This window comes from Cyprinodon variegatus, unplaced genomic scaffold (assembly GCF_000732505.1).
Source record: "Cyprinodon variegatus isolate N-32 unplaced genomic scaffold, C_variegatus-1.0 Scaffold165, whole genome shotgun sequence".
In the NCBI taxonomy this organism is placed as follows: domain Eukaryota; kingdom Metazoa; phylum Chordata; class Actinopteri; order Cyprinodontiformes; family Cyprinodontidae; genus Cyprinodon; species Cyprinodon variegatus.
In genome coordinates, this window is record NW_015150618.1 from 1222336 (window position 1) to 1237888 (window position 15553).

General features: G+C 35.6%; 1 protein-coding gene across 1 annotated transcript in view; it reads left to right on the forward strand.

Annotated features, from left to right (window-relative positions):
* Positions 1 to 15553, forward strand: part of LOC107086879 (contactin-3-like) — a 127232-nt gene that overhangs the window by 43577 nt on the left and 68102 nt on the right. Inside the window, exon 4 of the mRNA XM_015378114.1 lies at positions 3612 to 3787. Coding sequence (XP_015233600.1) covers positions 3612 to 3787 — 176 coding nt within the window. The remainder of the gene's footprint in view (positions 1 to 3611; positions 3788 to 15553) is intronic.

The following is a 15553-nucleotide window of genomic DNA, read 5'->3' on the forward strand; positions in this document are numbered from 1 at the left end:
ATTAAATATAAAACAGAATATTGCACGGGGTATTACATAGCGATTGCTCATTAGTTATTGCACCAGTTATTACTATTATGGTTCTGTATTGTAAAGTCTGATGGCAGCAGGGATGAATGACCTGCGGTAGCGCTTCTTTTTACAAACAGGATGTATAAGTCTTTCCCTAAAGGAGCTGCTCCGCTCCTCTACAGCCTGGTAATGGGGTTGCAAGGTGTTATCCATAAAGGACGTAAGCTTGGACAGCACCCTCCTCAGCCACTATCTCCACTGAGTCCAGAGCGCAGCCTAGGACAGAAGTGGCCTTTTTCACCAGTTTGTTCAGTCTCTTTCTGTCCTGCTCTGCACTACCATGGGCCCATTAGACAACAGTGTAGAGGAGGGCTTAGGCCACCACAGAGTTGGCCAAGGTTTTAAGCTTGGGCCCTGCTCAGTCCAAAGGCCTCCTGAGGAGGCGGAGAAAGCTCTGGCCCTTCTTGTACAGGGCATCAGTGTTATGAGTCCAGTCCAGTTTACTATTTTTGTGAACACCCAAGTATTTGAAACTCTCCACAGTTGTATGTTGAAGTATCAGTAGTTTGTATCCAATGATTAAATGCAACAGTTTTGTTTTTCAGGAATATATAAGAATTATGTTCTAATTTGTAGATACCGATCAGTAGTCACCGTATTTTATTTTGACAAACCGGGTTTCTTGACATTCTTCATATTCATGCTATTGTTGTGAACCAAGAATTAATATGAATGGTTCAAATCTTTCAATTCCAAATGACATTTTTTGATCAAAATGTAAGCTGCCTAATTTAGGTAAATAAGAACGAGGGGTGTAAGAGCAACCAGTCATTAAGGCTTAACATTAAAGAAATGAATAGTCACTTCTGTTCTTTATTTTATCTTATTTGGGATGTTACATTTTGAAGTCCACTAACTGAATGATACAGTATGAAATCTGATTGTTTCTATGTCCATAAAAGTTAAATATCAGTGTGAAGTTGAGAGAAACTGGGGTGCAGTTAACAACTCTGGGGATATAAATATATATCCTGGTGAATGCCTGCTGTCCTGCTTTTTCCTTCAACTCAGCCTAGAACCACAGTCAGAATCAGGTAAAAAAAACAAAACAATAAAATCATCTTATACAGGATAAGTACTGTATCTGCAACCTCAGACACTTAATATGTGTAAATGTGTTTTCATTTTGTTTTCAAAAAGAAATCTGCATGTGAAAGTGTAGCTATGTGAAGAAAATTCATAAAAGTTAGACTACATTGGTTTGTCATTTATAAATTGTTGAATGTACAATGCATTTTTACAAAGTTAGATGTTCACGGATCTTAATTTTAATAAGAAGAGCAGATAATTTCAGGCAAAATCAACCAAGGTTAGCCAGCTGATATAGAACATGTAAACTTTTAAGATCCTTCCTGGTAAAAGAATCTGAACTAGGAATCGATAGGAACTGGAATAAAAATAGAAACCCGAATCGGAATTGTTGAAATTCAAAGGATGCCCTACACTACTGCTTAGTCAAATGCCTGGTGATTGCTTCAGTTCTATGAAACCCTTATGCACTTCTCAGCATCCTATCATTTACATAGGAAAAAAGGACTGTAGCTGCAGACTTCCGGCCAAAACATGTTTGGTATTTGTTTACATTTATTCCTTTGCATATATTGGAAAAAAATTATCTATATGCACACAGCATTTCAAAACATTTCTTTGTATAGATATTACTTAGAAAGTTTTCAGTTTGGGAGATTCCTCATATTAATTTCCCTTGAAAGGTATATGTCAGAATCGAAAATTTTTAATTGGGATCAAATCTAAAAAGGCTAAAAGCAAAGCAGTGGGACCAAGTTAGGGGACCAATTACCTCAGACATTCAAACACTGAAACTGTGATTTCAGGTTAAGTGACCCTTCTTTTTTTCTCATAATGGGATGCTAGTAAAAATAATCAAATGAACATTGTTGGAAAGACAAGACCGGACTCATTTCTGTCATTGGTGTAACAAAAAGTTTGCCTTGCACCCATTTTTTTCCCTTTAACTTAAAATATTTACAACTTTGGGTTCATCTGTTTATTTCTGAGGTTTTTCATTTGGTCTTTTGCTTTCTCTAACAGAAGGAAGCAAAGTATTGAAATGCTGAGAGAGAAAGACAGTATTAACTAGCTTATCCTAGTGAAATACAGTAACCACTGATTAGACAGTGGTCCTACGAATTGAAGTAAAAGAAAAATCACTGGTCAAAAGGTTTTTACACTCAGTGTTTATTTATTAAACTGATATATAGCAGAAAATTCTCAAGTGTTTTTCTACACTAACTTCAGTAACAGTTTGCATGGTTTGATCTTTATAAGGCTTGCATGTCTTAAACCATGTGCAAACATTTCTGTAAGGGCAGAGTAGATCTTTGGAGAAGACACATTAATCTAGCATAGATTAATAAACATATTAGACTCTCTACCCGGAGGACAGATTCGGCTTAATCACTCTTGATACATCATCTAAAATAAACTATGAAACACACGGAAAATCTCTCTGGAGACAGAGCTAAAACAGGCTTTTAGTTGTCTGCTTGTATGAATAAGACAAAGAAAAACAGCAACTGATGGTAAATGGCCTATACTTATGCAGTATAGCTATTTTTCAAGTCAGGAGACTGGACCAAAGTGATTTATATTACATTAGGTCATTCACTCATTCATGCACACACAATGATAATGGTAAGCTACATTGTAGACACAGCTGTCTTGGGGCTCACTGACAGAAGCAACGATGCAATGATAACTGTTGCAACTGAGCATCCAGTGTATGATATCAAACTAAATAGAACTAAATAGTCTTCTCTGCTTGTGGACCGACTAGATGTTAGACTACTCTGCACAGCTGCTAACATAGCGAAATTTCACAGTTATATTGAATTACGTTACCAGCCCAGCAAACAGCCTGCAAACCCTATTTCTGTTTAAAACACAGCTAAACTTTTATTTTGGTCTGTTTCTCTTACCTCTCACTGGACATAGAGTATGGATGGTTCTCCATTCCATCAGAACGTAAAGGTAGAATGATCTATGGTTGTTTTCAACTCCTCCACCAATGACAACATGTTTTAAGCAGTTTATACCGCACAATACAGGTAAAACATGTAATAAGGGCAATGTTGTGCCTTTCAGCAACTCTAATCAAAATTACGACGCATTATGGCATCTCCCAATCTGGTGCACTGTCCCCTATATATGTATAAACCCCTAATTCTAAGCTATGCGAGTACTTTCATTTTTAAAGGTAAGTAACTATTGCCTAATAGATACGTATACGATAGTTATTAATCCAAAAAATGCCTGATTGGTTTCAGTCTGTCTTTAAAATAGTGTAATCAGTAATAATAAATAGACTAATCAGGTTTTCCTGAAATGCAGTAAAAAGATAAATTGTTGCCAAACACAATTTTTACTTAAAGCTTGTGTTTCCTGTGATAATCCTTAAAACTGAGGGGTCACAATGTTGAAAATTTGGAATTATTTCCATTGGATGACTACGAAAAAAAAGAGTAAGATATTAATGTTTAGGAGTTTAACCTTTGTTGGCCATGTGCCTTCATTTCCAGGTGGAAGCGAAATGACTCCTTCATCCTGCCTGTCCAGGGTTCACGTTACTCTCTCATGGGTGGAAACTTACACATCAGCAATCTGAATAAAGAGGAAGATGTTGGCATCTATCAGTGCCTGGCATCAAACTCCTTTGGCACAATCATCAGCAGAGAGGCCAGTCTTCATGTTGCTTGTAAGTTACCTTTATACTTTTAAGCATTTCTCATGATTTTGTTCATCAGTGTCTGTGTATACATCTTTGTCAATCAACAGTTCCTTTGGGAGTTTAGATTTAAGCTTTGTCAAATTAGCTTAGACATAAAGAATTGTTCAAAAATGTCAACATCTTTCATTAAGTTTGCTTTTTTTGTTGCCACATTTTCGAGTTCATCTCTATTATTGTTAATTCTTTAAAAAGTATTTTGATCAGTTTCAGATAATGTTATAAGATTACAAGTTCAGGTAGGATTATAATGGTACTGCTTAAAAAAATGTTTTTATTTTCCTTATTAATATTTTCACTTTTGTTTATTTGGCTTCAAACATATTTTTTTTTTTACTCAATTCAATATTTGCTTGTATGAAAATGCTTAAAATGAACTAAATCACCAGAGGTTTGAAATCTTAGCAGGAGTGTCTTGGATTTGAAGTTGATGTTTTACAGCTTTAGCCTAATATTTAACAAAAAACCCCAAAAAACATCACTTATAATATATTGCTGCAATATAACATTACAGGAGAAATGAATGAGCAAGCTCATGTTTATCTCATCTACAGGTTTAGAATTTGTAGTTTCCAGTGTCCACTGCTCTGTTAAGTATTAACTTATACAAAAGAGCATTTTGTAGTTCCACATTAACATGTTTTTTTGGGAACACTAATAGAGAAACATCTGCTAAGCCTAAACATTGGTGCTGGCTTCTGGATAGGGAATCTTGCATTAGTAAAAACATCTCCAGCTCCACCACACCTAAACCTATCGCTTCTTAAGTTTTTGTGTGCAGTTCAATGTGGTTCACACTGCTAACTTTGTATCCATAAGTAAACCTGATCAGAAAATATCATAATCATCAGGGGTGGACAGGGAATACAGTGCAGGCTAGAAACTTTATGACACTCAGGCCATATGTGATTGACGCAAACCTCAAAGGCTGACTTAATTTTAGTTCACCTTGAAAATACTCTGTTTGCGCTCTTGAACTGAATACTACAAACAAAAAAAAATGTTTCTATTGTGGTTTAGGGCAAACAAAATCACAAAATGGCTTCTAATACCATATTTTCATGACTATAAGGTGCATATAAACGCCTTTTTTTCCCCTCAAAATTTGCGGCGCGCCCTATAGTGCGGTGCGCCCTATGTGTGTTGTTACTGCGGACGTTGTTGAGACCACCATGAGAACGTTAAATGGGGAAGTGTGCTCTACTTAATAAAATTAACATCTTAAGGCTGATTTATACCTTGAAACTAAGTCGTCTGCGTAGGTGTCGCAGTGAACAAAAAGCCGTCCCTGCCCCCTCCGTAGACACTCTGCTGTTTTGTTTTTATGACCGAAACTGCGGAAAACAACTTGTGAAGTTGGACCAGCTAGAAGAGCGAGGTGTGCGAGAATGCTGGGACCCTTTTACCAAGTGGATCCCCGCTATTTTTCACCCTCATATCCCTCAGCTGTCGGACAAACTGTCCCCCTTTTCTCACTGCCTCGGCTATAACTAGACCCACAGCATATAGCGCGGACCACGCTTTGATACTGGGCATAAATCAAAAATGTCTGCGTCAAGCTCACTGCGACACACTGCTGCTGAGTATTACCAGCCCTTAAATAATCTATTTTTGTCATTTTAGTTGTATACAGATCATGATAACTGAAGTATAACTTATTTTCTTAGCATAGCCTGAAAGAATATCTAGAAACTGGTTCCTCTGATTCAAAGTGTCTAAAAAGACCAGAAGCCAGAATATCATTAGCAATGCTGCCATCAAGCACCATCAACTGTTCTTTTTTCTGAGATCAGGAGCGAAACTGTGTCTGTGGAACATGTATGGTTCCACCACAGCTTCACCCTTATGCTATGCAACTGTTGGACTCAAATGAACAACCCCGGGCCCTGCCTCCCACATTTTGAGTCATCCTTTATCGCTTGGACTATGTTGGGTACTGATCCTGTCCCAGGGCCTGACTCCCCTGGCTATTTTTAATTTTCAACCAAATTTACTTAATGAAATACATGGCATGTTTACAACTCTTACTATTTCTGACATCTTTTGCTTTTTCACTCAAATCATTTTCCACTTAAGGATATTTTTTGCTGCCAATATGTTAGGTTTGTTAAATTTACTGCAAGCTGCTGTTTTTTTTTTTTTCGTTCATGCTTTCCCTGGGGCCTTTGCAACAGAATCTCAGCCAGATACAGTATATGATTGGTGATTCCCACCTAAATGGCAATAAGTCTAAGTGTTATGCTCTCAAACTGAACCGGAAGGTTCCTGCTCTAACTCCTTACTGCTGCTGCCCACCACATCCCTGAAAGCTGGAGCTCTTGCAGCGGTAGTGCTGGTCACAGTACAAACCCTGTTTTATTTCATGTTTGTAAAAAAAAAAAAGAAATAATAAGAAAACACTTAGAATTTCTCACCAACTCAAATTAACTGACACTTTAATGCATTGGCAATGTTCAAATGACAACAATTATGTTCTTCATCTTGACAGGATATTACCAGGCTAAAAAAGGTTGCATAAAATACCATTTAAAAAGCTCAATTAAATGTATTCATCCAAAAGGTAAATTAAATGGTGAAGCAACTCGTTTGTGTTTTTGCAAAGAATTGTTGGTGTTGATAGCTGTAGGCAGGAAGCACCTTTGGTATCGGTCAGTCTTCCACCAGATCTGGAGAAGCCGTTGGCTGAAGACACTCTGCTGGTGTTCAACAGTCTTCAGAAGAGGAGGATCACTGTTGTCAAAAATATTCTTCATTTTAAGAAGAATTATTCTTTATGAAATGATCTCCAAATGTTCTAGAGGGGTTCTTAGATATGCAGCATCATGCTGCAAACAATAAAGGACCTAAACTTCCTTAGGAAGTACACTCTGCTGTGTTCTTTCTTGTAGACTGCTTCACAGTTCAGCTCCAGTTGACTTTGTTGTCCAGGTAAAAACCAACCTTTCTATATTCCTCCATCACCCCCACTTGTCCAATGATGTTTATAGCATTTAACTTCTTGTTGTTTCTTCTGAAATCTCCAATCATCTCCCTTGTTTGGTACACATTCTGGATCAGATGATTGTTGCCACAATGGGCTCCACCAGCTCCCTGTACTCAGCTTCTTGTCCACCTCTGATGCACCCAACAAATTCAGAGTCATCCGAGTATTTCTGCAGATGACAGGACACTGTCTTATAAAAGAAGAAAATTTTCCTCAATACTCATTAAATGTTTTAGTGGAGTTTATGAAGCATACCCAAAATCCTTACATGTTTGTTAAGTCATTTGTGGTCTCCTTAGGTTCATGAAAGTGGAACTAACCTTTATTTTCCTAAGTACGGCTACACTAGTGGTCTACAACCTTTATATAACATTTTTTTAGATCACTTTGTGGCTGGTTTGTCTCTCTCTCCCTCTGTTTTTGCTTCAAGCTGTTTATAACTCATGGCATTTACATTAAATTGTTAAATTTATTGTATATTTTTTATGTATTTAGTTTTTATCTACTTAACTTTTCTTTTTAATTATTAGATTTTCTAAATAAGGTGTCCTTCTCAGAAAATGGCTTTTGTAAAGTACGTTCCAATAGCTTTCTTTTATTCTTTGCCATTTTTTTTCTCCTGTTCTACTGATTAAAAGTTTGGCAATGATTTTGTACTTTTTATTTGATGACTCTTAACTTTCCATATCCGTCCGTTGATGTAGCACAGATGCGGTCATACATCATATTTTCTAAGATCACAGTCAGTGGCATCACTTTTAGCAAGGGGAACTTTAGGCTTTCTCTCTAGCTGGAGAGTATCAAATGGCTGTCCTGATATCTCTGAACAGATGGGCCAGCTTGATTGAATTTTGATGTGTTTCTCTGCCACAGCAAACGCAGCAATGATGCTTGGCAAGAAAGCACCAGAGATATTCATCTCGTTGCTGTTTGGTGCTTCTTCGTCACAAAGCAGCTGTAAATCATCAGCATATAGTGCAGATCTGTATTCTGAGCTGCCCGTTGGCTGCTGATGATATTCACATATTCTGTAAATGTTTAAGGCCTGTCCTTAGTTGTATGTCGCTGTGATTAGTCTCCCTCATTGCCTGGCCTGACTGGAGACCTGCCCCCTTTTGTCAGCAGATGAGGACAAGCATCAGACCTGACACATCATACGTCTTATTTATTGCTCTTGGTTTGACTTAATTAAGTTTGCTGTGTGATTGAACGGATCTCGGGTCAAAGGAATAATTCATGGTGGAGCAGTCTGTTATGAGAGCCAGTATTATGTCATTTGTAACAGACTGACTCTTTGGAGCTCAGTATCCCCTTTCACACACAATGTGGTTTCATAACTCTAAGAGAGATGGACCAAGGGAAAAGCCATTAATGAAGAGAATACCAAGGATTAATGTTACTTTACCGGTAATCCTCTCACATCTGGAAGCCTAAAAATAAATGCCTTTAAACAGAGCTAATTAAACTAAATGTAGCATTACAGCTCGTACAATTTACCTTCCACAGTGCTAATCTGATAGTGTTAGATATTTAATGTAAGTCATTGATAAAAATTAAAAGTTGGTAATCTTTATTTAGTCACATCCAATAATGTGCACAATTTTTAAAAATTAAATTGCATAGACAAGCACAGCAATGGGAATCAAGATTACATTTTTAATCCTGTGACAGATGAGTGATATAACTGTTTTCATTACCATCTGTTGTGGGCTTAAACCTCTAAATATAAAGGTTGTTGGTTCTCTTGATAATACACACAGTTTACAATGGTTCTATAGACCAACTAAGAATACTGAAAGTATCTGGTTGTCAATTAAGCCTGGAGCCAGATTACATTTCTTAATCTGTTTTGAAGGCAAGACGTAACGTTGCATAACTGAATGCAGGGCCTGTTAAGTACGCTTGAAGCATGGCACAACATAGTTTTTCACAGCATATGGAGCTATTAGAGTATCACAAAGTTAAATAGTAGTTTAAATAGTTTTATTTATGATATGATTCTAACATGTTCGCATTCCCATAGATCAATTCCCATTGAAACCTATTAAAATATATTTCTGTACTTTTCCCTTCCAGCTGTAGCTGAAATTATTTAACCCCCACAAATTAGGTATTTTGGCAAAATGTCTATACTAGCACCTGTTTGAATTTGACGCCTTAACAACAAATAGAATATTTCAATATATGTAGCAGGCTGTGGCAAAAACCAGAAACAAGTCTACTCTGGAACATTGAGATGTTCACAGATCCTGAAAGTGGAGTTTAAGCTTTCCAAGGATCTTTATGAAAATTGAAAAACAATTGAAGAGGATATGATCATTTGAACCTTAAAATACAGCAAAGAACAGGAAGGAGAAAGAAGGCTTGAAAAATGTGCACTCTCATTAACTGTTATAAGTGAAATAACTATTTGCCCCTCCCTGACATGCAAATACCTACTGTAGGTTGCACTACCCTGCAACTTCCAACAGAATCCCTGCTAACCTCCGGCCACTGGAGTGAGCCCCTCCTTCTCCTGGGTGTATATAATATTTTAACTTTCTCCACCCTTTCACTGAATTTCAGGGTCTGACAAGGAGATGTATTTATTTGTCGATAAATGCAGCATTATTTTCAAAATGATAAGGTATTTATTAAATTCCTTTTATTTTGAAAATTCAGACAGGCTTGCTTCCATAGATCACATGGATGCAAGTTAAACATTCTACTCTCCAGCAACTAATGATTGATGAATTTGAACTAGGTAAAATCCTATGAAAGTAAAGGTGGGGATGGTGTCTTCACAAGCCTAATTTTGCTGTGGAGAGTTAAAAAGAGGTTTATTTTATTCTTCGAATACTGTCTTTCACAACCTTAAACTTACAATTACTCAGACAGCGACAGGTTAATGGTGGGGAAATGGCACAAAGGCCAGAGAATGACAAAAGGCAAAGAAAAGTTTGAAAAACCTCTCTTTGCCTTTTGTTCAGTAGAAAGGTGATAAATGTAACCACATCACAAATTTCCTTCAAACTCATATTCCAATAGAAACGTTTTGCTTCTCCACAATTGCTTCTCATTTATTACTAAGAGTTGCATCTGAGCAGCAAGCCCCCAAAAATGCAAATTCACATCCAATTTCATGGACCTGAAAGCACTCAAAATAGCCCGAGCCCTGCCATGGCTAAGCACATAGAGGTGCAAAGCCCTGATAGGCTTGATAAGAGGATCCATGCGGCACTGAACAGCTTGCCTTGTCAAGCATTGTTGGCTTTCAGTGTGTCTAGCTCATTAACACTCTAACATACAGCAAAGGAATATTGATAGATAGAACTTTGCTAACTCAATCTGTTTCTTTTTAAATATACTTTCAAAATTAGAAATAAGGCAAAAGTAATCAGGCTATGTATGTTGCTCAGATAATCTTATGCCGGTAATTTATGTTTGGAATTAGGGGGGAAATAAAGCTTTCTTATCCTTTTTTATTAATCTACAGGCTTGTCGCATACTGTATGCTGTTCTTTGACAAGTTCTCACATTTTGAGAAGAACTTTATGCAACTATTTATAGTCAGTATGTTTCACATTTTATTTAAATCGTTATTTTATTTCAGTAACTCCGTGCACTATATGAAACACATCATATAGATTAGTTTACACACTGGCTGATGTTTTCACGCCTTTATTGCTGTAAATTATTACATTGAATTATTAAATCACACCAGTATAAGAAAAAAACATTTTCATAAACATTTTCAAATGTAGGCTACATGAAAAGCATTTATTACCTTCTTTATTTTCAAAAAGATCCTTTCAATTTGATCCCATCTCCACATTGATGCAGTGATTAGTACAAAAAAAGGCCAAACCAAGTTTTAGCTACATTGGAATTACTATATTTTCAGAGGTCTACTGTTCTGTTTTAAAAAGCTTTTTTTTAATTGATATTCTGTAATATTTGAAATCTGAGAAATTATAAGAGCAACATAATCGTCATAATTACAATAAATAAATGATTCAATGATTTTACTCAATCGGTAATAAACCTTTATAACATGAGCTTAAATTGAAAGCAGCTACTGTAACAAAACATCTTTAAGTTCTGTCATCTTAAACCTTCAGTGGGCCTCTCACTGAGCTGTGTTCTTCTAAAAATGTATTCCTGTTAAAAAGGATTGTTTCCTCTCAACTGTCTTTGCATGCATGCTTGATGTGAGAAAGATTTAAACAAGGTCAAGTAACAAAGTAAGCAAATGTCTCTCTCTACGTCCTCATAAAGAAGGAGCAAATCCTGCAAAGTATTTACTCATGCAATCATCTGGATTTATTTAGATAAAAACTATTAACTAATCCATCTGTATTATTTGATTTTTTTCTTAGAGAGACTTGAGATATTTGTTTTCAATTGCTGCTATGTAAATGAATAAACTGAAACCTATATTCACAATACTTTTTTTCAATGTACCTTTTCAGCAACCTCTATGAATTAGGCCTACTGAAAGAATTAAAAATGTTTCAGGAGTTTGCATCAAATTAATTGCGTACATACAGAATGTATTAAGTTGAATAAATCTAATACAACATTAAGCTTATGCAAATGTAACTTTCCATCTCATCATCTATATAATGCTATAGTTTTATCTTATTATTATGGTATTGCCAAAAAAAAAATGTGTGGATTTATACCCACTAAATAAAGTCTTTACTGTATCTGTAGGCATGTTTGGCTATGATGTCACCATCTTGTATTTTAATTTTTTTTTCATATTTAAGGATCAAATGAATAAGCGGTCAGATAGTTAAAAGCTGCATGAATAGGGAACTTGCTGAAACCAGAAATTATATCATTTTCACTTTCAGTGAATCCTCCACATGCAATCCAATATCTGCATTTTGAGCCACATCATCCACTGGAACAGAACTCAGGCTGACAATATTCTCTCGGCTGCAGAGGAGAAATGAAAAGAAAACAAACATGTCAGGAAATCACTTGAATCATGTGGTTATAGAAACCGGGCATCTGTTAAGTCAGCCGAGAAAACTAGCAAGACAACCATCACTATATCTAACACAGAGGAGAAGGGAGAGGCTAAAATATTGTAATTCCTAATGTTTCTGGAGTTTCTGAGAGACTATGGAGGATTTGATCTAAACACAAGTCACTAGCGAATTTTAAACTAAACGACACTCTCAGACAAAAAGAACACCCAAACCAAAGCTGAATGGAGTCCAGTGGAGCAAGGACTATTCGGACTACTAGATTGGAGAAACCAAACAACAACCAGACAAGTGGAGAACCAGCAACTCTTGACGTGATTCAAATGTAGATTTTTTTTTTCTAATTTTCTGATCCCAGAACTATTTCAGATGCAATATGAATTTAGACCTAATTTAGCCAACATTGACAAAGATCGAAATCATAACATACTCATGCCTCTCAATTACTAAGCAAACATACATTTTCAAATACAGTCATGCAAAGGTTCAGGGACAAATACTATTTATTGCTTATTCTTGTTTTAAGCAAATTGATGATTACGTTTTATGATAACAAATCAGCTTTTTTCCTCATCTGCCTCCAAGTTTAATGTCATGATGATCCGTGTATTACAAATTCAGTTAAGTAGGTGCTTTATGAGGGGGAAGTTGTGTTTAGAAATTATGATGCATGCTCTACAATTGACAGTTTTATAAAAAAAAATATTTTGCACTCTATATAATGATATGGCGGTATAGAGAAATCCGTTCTCAACACTTTGTTCCATCTTTGAGTACAAGAATGAGTTTAAATAAAAGTTGATCACAATTATTTTAGTGTCTGTCTCTGAATTAAACAGAAAATAAAGGATTTTTTTCATATTAAAACATGCACTGCAAAATCGCTAGGATGAAATCCTCTCATATTATTTGAAATTAATCTGTCTTTGAATTTTATGTTCATTTTTATGGCATTTTATGACTGAAAACTAGAGCAAGAAATGAACCATACCTAACTCAAGTCAAAATAAGGTCTATATATAGTCCTGACATTGAAATTTGGTCAATTCTCTGGTGGGCTGATGTAGGAGAGAAGTGATATTTAAATGTCCACAATTTTTTTTTTTTTTTGGTTTTAGATTTAAATTAAAATGAAGCGAACCCAAAACGGCTTCCCATTCCGAAGGGGGGGACCCGTTCTTCTGGTTCAATTTGCTTGTTTTCTAAGCTGAAACAAGTTTTTTGGCTACTATGTAAAGCTTCAAACTCAACTTTAATTCTGAAATTTTGAACTGAAAAAGCTTTCTGGATGGGAAGTGAAACATCTTCAAAATTGGAAACAATGTCCATTGGATTGTTTTTTTTTTTTTTTACTTTTTTTGGAAAGGCTCCTCTAATCTAACGTTGTGGCTGTATGTGAGTAGTAATTTTAATTTGGATTTTTTCAATCTCTGAAATTGGCAATGGGATTTTTAAAAACAGACACAGTGGCTCTGATTGTTTAAATGGATTTGTTATTCATAAATATTGTGAGCAGGTTTTTAAAAAATCCATGTCATTTCCATAATTAAAACTTATTGAAAAAAAATATATTTATATACCCAAATGCAGAAATTTGGACGCTGGGTCAGATGCTGCATCAAACTGTGGTCAAGTTGCTTTGACACTCTGGATGCTCTGCACTGTGGTTGTTTAGCTGCTCTGTTCTGTAGCTTCAAGTTGGAGAGCAGCTTGGTTTTATATACTTTATGAGTTGGAAAAATAGTTTTAACACGTTTTTAAGAAAGAAATGTAGTCCAGCTTTAAACATTATCTGAGCAGTCAGTTCATCAGTGTCATGATCCCACTAAAATATGCAGTTCTTGTTCAGTGCCAGACCTCCATCATACCCTGCAGTGCTGGAAATCCCAGCTGAAAAGCTATCTGCTGCGGTAGCCGGTGGGCGATTTACCGCTACCATTCATAGTGTGTGGAAGTGAATATTGAATATAAAAGAGATTTGAAGCTTTGTGGTAAAAACTGCAAATGCCAGAATATAAAATCATAAAGTTTTGGTTGGCAGTTTTCAACATTTTTAGTCAATTTTGGGTATTTACTGTACCAGTGTGGGCTATTGGGTTAGATAAATCATAGTCACAGCGACTGTGATGATTTTATTTTTGTTTAACTTTTTCTTTTGCTCGGCTAATCATGAGTATGTTCATCTTATTCTGTCATAAAATTTATTTTTTTAGTGATTAGCTGTCATTCAAATCTATTATTTAAAAGATCAATAATTCTACTTTGACACTAAAGTGATGGCCAGACTTACTGGTTTATAAACCCCAATGTAATTAAATACTGTTTAACTTGGCTAAATATTGTTATTCCAGGCCAACAGACTTTCCCTTGTCTTTTGAAGGAAAAGAAGAGCATAGAGCTTTTTTCACACTCTCCCAGATAGGGTCAGATATATTTAAGTGCTTATTGGATTTCCATGTGGCCTCTTTTAAAATGCCTTTAGAAATTATATGTAAATTTAGTCCAATTGTAATTTCACTTTAAAATAATGTGATGTGCTTTCATGCCCAGTGGTTATTGTGATCTTGTCTCCATTCTTTTTTATTTAAACACGGTTTGCTCCTATTGCCTGTAGTGAATTTCACCATATTTGAATATTTCTGCTTAGAATCAGTAACAGCCTCTCTGTCACAAAAGGGGATACTGATTATCGAGGATTGAAATGCTTACTTTACAAGAGTAAATCCCCCTGTTTTTTAGCAAACGGTGGAGCTTAGATCTGCCAATGTAATGAAAAGGGACACACCACTGGCTCTTTTTTAGCTGAAAATGCTAGACGCTTCGCTAAAAATGCATTTGTAAATTCTCACTCTTAGGTTCATGGCAACCACAAAACAGACCTGAATTGGAGGCAAGCAGTTTCAGGAATAATGTGTGGTTGCCTCTGATGTAGGCCTGTTTTGTGATTGTTTAAAGTAGGGCTGCAACTAACTATTATTTTGCTAATGAATTAATCTGTCAAATATATTTTTGATAAACCGATAAATCAGAGAAGAAAAAGGATCCTTAAAGGATTTTTTACATATTCAAACCAGGTGAAACAAAATATTTTTCACTTCATGACTCCTGAGAAGACCATAATAATGGACACGTTTTTTTGTTGTTATTTTTTTTAAATCTTAAACTCAAAATATTTATGTCTTATTTTTAGCAATTTTGGTATAATTACCCTTCTAAGTAGGTACCTCTTTTAGCTAAATGCATGTTTCAGAGTCTCTTTATTCCAGTTAATGATTAATCAATTACAATATTAGTTGTCGACTGATTGTAAAAATGATTTGGCCATGATTTAAAATTGCTGAAAGAAAACTATGCAGCGCTCACATTTGTTGCAAGCATTTGTGAACTTTACAACACTGAACCTATGATAATCCTTTTAATTTTTTTTTTTTTTTTTTGCATTTTTATATAGTTTTGGCCACACCTTGTGATGACCAAGCATCTGAATCCATAGAGTAAATCTGTTTTGTTTGCCTTTTGATCCTAGGATAGTTCTATATATTGACACAGTCAAGGACATGAATACCACTGACTTACAATTGAAATGATTTTAAGAAGACTGTGAGTAGGTTCTTGTCCTATTAAATTGTATTTACATCTCTTTGCAAATTTAACTTTTTTTTGTAAGTAAACCTGGTAAGACATTTTGGTTCAAAACAGACCAGACCAATCACCATGTGATAGATGGGAGTTTGGGGCCAGAATTACCAATAATGCAACCGTTTTTTTTTTTTTTTT